Below are 6,557 nucleotides of genomic sequence, written 5' to 3'. Positions count from 1 at the left end.
AAAGCGTCAGCTTTGAAAACATCAAGCCTAATCCTAATGGGAAGCAGATCAGGTCATGCTGAACATGAGCGTTTTTGCTCATGCTAACATCGTGGCCATCCGATTTGCATTTTGAAAACCTCAAAAGTCAACAAAACCACGTGGCTTTCATCCAAAATGCAAACAGACGGCCACGATGTCCGCATGAGCAAAAACGCTCATGTTCAGCATGACCTGATCTGCTTCCATCCAAATGTGGGGGGGGCAAAAGGAAGAAACAGGTCGCCTCGTCATCATCATTATCCCCACCAAGCACGTTAACCATAAATAGGAAACTTTCAAGGTTTTTCCTCTCCTCTCATTCCAATTTCAATTTCTGTATTCACCTGCTCGATCACATCTTTCTTTCTTTATTCTTCTTAGCACAAAGATGTTGGCCATTTTCCGTCAAGAGTTTGCTACTCCGCCGCAAGAGCTCAACAGCCCAGCAACGAAAGATCGGAGGAATAAGCAGCCCGATCAGATACTGGCTGAGTTCCTCTCCTCAGATCCACAAAACGCCTTCTCTACCATGTTCGGTGATGGGGCAGTTCTCGCTTACATCAGATCCCCCTCAAAGTTGCCTTACACCAGGTACCACCACCATGCTTCTTTTTGAGTTGGAAGGCTTTCGTTACAGTACTCTCTGCTCTTTCTCGAGGGATTTTTTTTTTTGATGTCTTCTACTTGGTAGATCTGAGGTGTTAATTGATAGGATAATCTCATCGTTGATTGTCAGTGAGAATCAAAACTCTTAATATGATTCTTAATAATGGTATTAGTCCCCCAAGCTGATGAACTCAGGTTCTCAGTTATGTGGGAGTGGACGCTGTAGTTGGTCATAAAAGATAATTCTTAGCAAAACCCTCCATCCAAAACCTAGTGTCGCTTATCACCCACACCAACCTTAGAATGCAGGCTTCTGTCTCTTTTTTGGCTAGTGGCTGGTCTTATAAAAGTAGAGAGAGAAAGGTCTACATGAATCTATGTTTATTGCTATAATCACACGTACCCAAATGAAAAGAAGGAAAAGAGAGAAGATAATCTGCTGTTTAAGATTGGGGCGTTTCTATGCAACTTCTACAAAGGCCCTGTCTGATGTCAAACCGGTCATTCCCCTGAACTGGTTCTTTTCCTTTTTCTGGTAAGGACTGCTCAAAGTACCCCTCTGGTGATCAAATATCTCTCTCCTAAAAAGACAGATCAGGAACTACCGTCATTTAAAAAAGAGGTCTCCAATTATCCAAGAACTAACGTTTATATAACTGTATTTTGCTCAAGATTACCCCCTGGTGGTGGTGGTTTCCCTAGATTTCTTTGCTGTGGTATCCCAGGAACAATGATTTCCTTCATACCATCAATTTTACTATGTTATTTGATCATGATATGAATGCATCAAAACTGGCAGTAGAAAGTACTCCTTTGACTTGTTGTTTTGTAAGCCATTTGTTAAATGGAAAAATAGATGTGCTAACAGAAGTCTTTAACTCTCTGTGTGTGTGAAGGTTATTCTGCGGTGTGGATGATGTGTACTGTATGTTCCTTGGTAGCCTGGACAACTTGAGCGCCCTCATAAGGCAGTACGGGCTGTCCAAGTCCACCAACGAGGCGCTTCTGGTGATCGAGGCCTACCGCACCCTGCGTGACCGTGGGCCCTACCCTGCGGACCAGGTGGTCAAGGACCTAGTGGGACACTTCGCCTTTGTTACCTTCGACCGCAAGTCAGGCACCGTCTTTGTTGCTTTGGTAAGGATGATATCAATGACGTGTTTATTCCAACAAAAAGAAAAGCATATCAATGGTGCTAATGAGCTGTGTGAGCCCTGAATGATACTGCTTCTGCAGTAAGAATGGTTGACCATCACGTGACTATCAATTAATGCTGCGTGGTTAGGGTAACAATGAACCATGATTGCTGCTTTTGCAAGCGTGGTATCAATGAACCGTGAACATATATAGTCATCACGTGACGTGAGAAGTTTTGCTTTCTTGGTTTTTTAATATTCATATGGGGTGGGCCAAAGTTAGGGGTATCCAACAGGTCGGATCTGGTTCAGGTGTAGGTGAGTGTAACTTAGATCTGGCTTTGAGGTGCTGTTATCAGGTTAGGACTCGGGTCAGGTTGGCTATAAGAAAAATTGTACCCGAATCCTATAAAAACTGCATGAACCAGACCTGATTCATATCTAGTAAAATATATTGTTTTTTATTTTTTTTACATTGAAAAATCATGGATCTTAATTGTAATTAGGGTCAGACCCAAGGCTGATACAAGATTTCACAAACCACACTCGTCTTCATATACTAATCCAATATTTTGGGTCCGACCCAGATTCTAATCGAACCTTTGTTTCTTTTATTCACCGCACCCTGACCTTATAAGGTTTGCTACGGTCGGGTCTGGGTCAAACCTGACCCATTGACACCCTTAGCCAAAGTTAACAAATATTACATATGTGGGTTGCTTTTGGAACCAGGGTTCGGACGGTGGGGTGAAACTCTACTGGGGCATCGCTGCAGATGGTTCTGTGGTGATATCAGACAATGTGGACGTGGTCAAGACAAGCTGCGGCAAGTCCTTTGCTCCTTTCCCAGCAGGTATATATATGCCCCCATCACACAGTGACACCGAATTGGTAGCTCTTGGTAACTATGAAGATAAAGTAACCTCGTGTGTGTGTGTGTGTTGTGGTTAATTAGGGTGCATGTTCCACAGCGTTGGTGGGTTGCAGAGCTTCGAGCACCCAATGAACAAGCTCAAAGCCATGCCCAGGGTGGATAGCGAGGGTGCCATATGTGGGGCCAGCTTCAAAGTCGACGTGTATTCGAAGATCAACAGCATGCCACGTGTTGGGAGTGAGGCCAACTGGGCCCCTTGGTCACAGTGAGATGAGAATCACCTTCATATCAAAGAAACACCACATGGCCTCTTGTTTGTCGTCGTTGTCCTTTGTTTGTCATCACCACCATCTGTTGTTTATAAGTTGTGCCATGCCGTTTGTTGAATGAAAGATATACGTTTCCTCTTGATAATTAATGGTGTTGGGGCCTCAACTGCTAGGATGGGTCTCAATTTTTTGTTTCTGAATCTAAAACATAAACAGTAGATCTGAATCTAAATCCAGATCCTAGCAGCTAAGGTCGAACTCGAGTCTGAAAAATATGTGGTAACACTACAACAACAACAACAACTACTACGCCTTCATCCCAAAATAATTAGGGTCGGCGATATGAACCAAAAAAGAAAATCATTATGGGTCTTCCACATGAATCCTTCTTCTCCAATCATTTCTATCCAATGCCATGTCCTTGGTGAAGTTCAAAGCATTCATATCCTTTCCTATCACCTTCATCCATGTCTTCCTAGGCCTACCCCGACCTCTTTTAACTAATATATTTTCCCATTTCTTCATCCTTCTAACTGGAGCATCTTTAGGCCTTCGCCGAATATGTCCAAACCACCGTAAATGGTTTTCTCTCATCTTATTTTCAACGGGTGCAACGCCTACCTTCTTACGTATCTCCTCGTTCTGAGTCTTATCTTTTATTGTATTTTCACACATCCATCTCAGCTACACTCATTTTTTGAATATGATGTCTCTTGGCAGCCCAACATTCCGTACCATATAGTAAAGCAGGCCTAATAGTCGTCCTATAAAACTTTTCCTTCAACCGCAATGGCATTCTACGATCGCACAACACTCCAGTTGCACTTTTCCATTTCATCCACCCAACCTTTATCCTATGATTTACATCTCCATCAATTTCTCCATACTTTTGAATGATAGATCCCAAATATTTGAAACAATCATCCACCGGTATTTTTTGCTCACCAAGCTTCACTACACTCTCATCATTACTTCGTTGCTTACTAAACCGACATTCCATGTATTCTGTCTTACTCTTACTCAACTTAAAACCTCTTGCTTCCAATGTCTGTCTCCATAATTCTAACTTAGCATTAACCCCAGCTCTAGACTCATCAATCAAAACAATATCATCAGCAAACAACATACACCACGACACATTTTCTTGAATTGATCTCGTAAGCTCATCCATTACTATAGCAAATAGGAAAGGGCTTAAAGCAGATCCTTGATGTAACCCAACCGTTATAGGAAAATTGGTTGTCACCCCTCCACAAGTGCGGACATTGGTTACTACTCCTTCATACATATCTTTAATTATTTTAATGTACTTGAGAGAAACACCTTTCTTCATCATTGTCCACCAGAGAACGTCCCTAGGTACTCTATCGTATGCCTTCTCTAAATCAATAAAAACCATATGCAAATCTTTATTCCTCTCTCTATTTCTCTCGATAAGTTGTCTAAGAAGATGTATAGCTTCCATAGTTGATCTTCCAGGCATAAAACCAAATTGATTCTCCGATATCATGACAACCTTCCTCAACCTAGACTCAATCACCCTCTCCCAAAGTTTCATAGTATGACTCATGAGTTTTATACCACGATAGTTTGTGCAATCTTGTATATCACCCTTATTTTTATATAGAGGCACCAAAGTACTCTTCCTCCACTCATTAGGCATCTTATTTGTCCGCCAAATCTTGTTAAAAAGATTTGTCAACCATTCTAAACCTTTTTCTCCCAAGCATTTCCAAGCCTCGATAGGAATACCATCTGGGCCAACTGCCCTTTTTGCTTTCATTTTCTTCAAAGCCTCTGCAATTTCTTTCTTTTGAATCTTGCGCATGAAGTCACGATTCATCTCATGAAAAGGAATAGAGAAGTCTCCAAGATCCTGAGCATGACTTTCATTAAATAGCTTATCAAAATAATTTTTCCATCTCTCCTTAATCTCCTCGTCTTTGACTAAAACCCTTTGTGTTTCATCTTTGATACATCTAACCATACCTAGATCCATCAATTTTCTATCTCTCATCTTTGCAAGCCTATAAATATCCTTCTCGCCTTCTTTGGTATCCAACTTGTCATAAACCTTCTTATATACCTTATCCCTCGTGTTCCGAACTATTTTTTTTTGCTTCCTTCTTTGCTATCATATACTTCTCCAAATTCTTCTTATCACGACTCTTACTTAGATTTCTATAACACTCTCTTTTAACCTTAATAGCTAGTTTGACATCCTCGTTCCACCACGATGTATCCTCACCTAGCGGTGCACCGCCTTTAGACTCACCCAATACCTCCTTAGCCACCTTTCGCATGCCACCCGCTATCTTATTCCACATTGATTCTGAATCATCCTCGAGACACCAATCAACTTCCTTAACTACCTGCTCTACAAACATTCCTTGTTTAGCTCCTTTCAGTGCCCACCACTTAATTCTAGGATCTATCCTATGTCTATCCCTTTTGCGGCATTGTCTAATTCTAAGATCTAAAATTAAGACTCTATGTTGTGTAGCTACACTTTCTCCCGGTATAATCTTACAATCAATGCAACAACCCCTATCTCTCTTTCTAAGTAGGAAAAAATCTACCTGACTCGTATTAACCCCACTTTTAAATGTTACTAAGTGAGACTCCCTCTTCCTAAACCAAGTGTTTGCTAAGATCATATCATAGGACAAACCAAAATCTAAAATCCTTTCTCCACTTTCGTTTCTTTCTCCTATACCATAGCCTCCATGGATACTCTCAAAACCATCCCTACTAATGCCTACATGCCCATTAAGGTCACCGCCGATAAAAAACCTTTCTCCATAAGATATCCCTTGTACTACTCCATCTAAAAGTGGGCTACTTATATCCGAAAAAAAATAGAACAAAAATAGGCTATTTATATGTAACAAATGCAATCAGATCATCTCCAGATCTGGCTAAAAATGCTGGTCCAAATCTGGCCCAAATATAAAAATAATTTTACTGAACAGACTCGAATATGATCTTAATGCGCATTTGGATTTAATTTAAAGGATTCATATCAGGTAAAAACATATTGGACTTAGATCAAATATCTGATCATATCCAATCTGCTTACAGCCTTAATTGTTGAATATCCTCAAATTAAATGGACCACTTAAAAAGTGATTGTATTTTCATAATTGATTTTCTCTATTCTCATAAAGACAAGTGAGTTTGAATGCTAACACATTTGTAACATATTTGATTACTCCCTAATACCTTTAGTTTTTGTGTAGGTTTTACTTACTTTGAATGTATATTCAATGCATTATAGTGATCTGTTATGTAAAGATTATAATCAAGAAGCATAGCAATAACAAGATTAAAGTAACTCCGCCTGTGTAGTTATACACTGCCGGTCCCAAGCCCGGATAAAGGAGGAGGGTTGCGGTAGGCCTGTGACAGCCAGCATAAAAACTGTCATATCCTATGAAAATGAACCAATATTGAGGAAGGTTGTCATGATATCGGAGAATCAATTTGGTTTTATGCCTGGAAGATCAACTATGGAAGCTATACATCTTCTTAGACAACTTATTGAAAGATATAGAGAGAGGAACAAAGATTTGCATATGGTTTTTATTGATTTAGAGAAGGCATACGATAGAGTACCTAGGGACGTTCTCTGGTGGACAATGATGAAGAAAG

The 6,557-nt window shown here is 40.4% G+C and overlaps 1 protein-coding gene across 1 annotated transcript; it reads left to right on the top strand.

The window, feature by feature from the left end:
- Positions 1–340: 340 nt before the first annotated feature.
- LOC149813248 (stem-specific protein TSJT1-like) lies at positions 341–3,052 on the top strand. Its single transcript, XM_089991890.1, has 4 exons — positions 341–612; positions 1,524–1,764; positions 2,496–2,616; positions 2,719–3,052. Exons 1-4 carry the CDS (start codon positions 410–412, stop codon positions 2,904–2,906), a joined length of 753 nt encoding a protein of 250 aa, XP_089848016.1. The 5' UTR covers positions 341–409; the 3' UTR covers positions 2,907–3,052.
- The last annotated feature ends 3,505 nt before the right edge of the window (positions 3,053–6,557 follow it).

This window comes from Nuphar pumila, chromosome 16 (genome assembly GCF_984573655.1).
Source record: "Nuphar pumila chromosome 16, dmNupPumi1.hap1.1, whole genome shotgun sequence".
Lineage (NCBI taxonomy): Eukaryota > Viridiplantae > Streptophyta > Magnoliopsida > Nymphaeales > Nymphaeaceae > Nuphar > Nuphar pumila.
The sequence above is the reverse complement of the archived record's forward strand: the minus strand, read 5'-3'. Positions and strand labels throughout refer to the sequence as shown.

Excerpts from the sequence above, each read along its gene's own strand:
- LOC149813248 (XM_089991890.1), top strand. The coding sequence starts at position 410 with ATGTTGGCCATTTTCCGTCAAGAGTTTGCTACTCCGCCGCAAGAGCTC. Across the intron at positions 613-1,523 it reads TCAAAGTTGCCTTACACCAG|GTTATTCTGCGGTGTGGATG; the intron begins GTACCACCACCA and ends GTGTGTGTGAAG. Across the intron at positions 1,765-2,495 it reads GCACCGTCTTTGTTGCTTTG|GGTTCGGACGGTGGGGTGAA; the intron begins GTAAGGATGATA and ends TTTTGGAACCAG.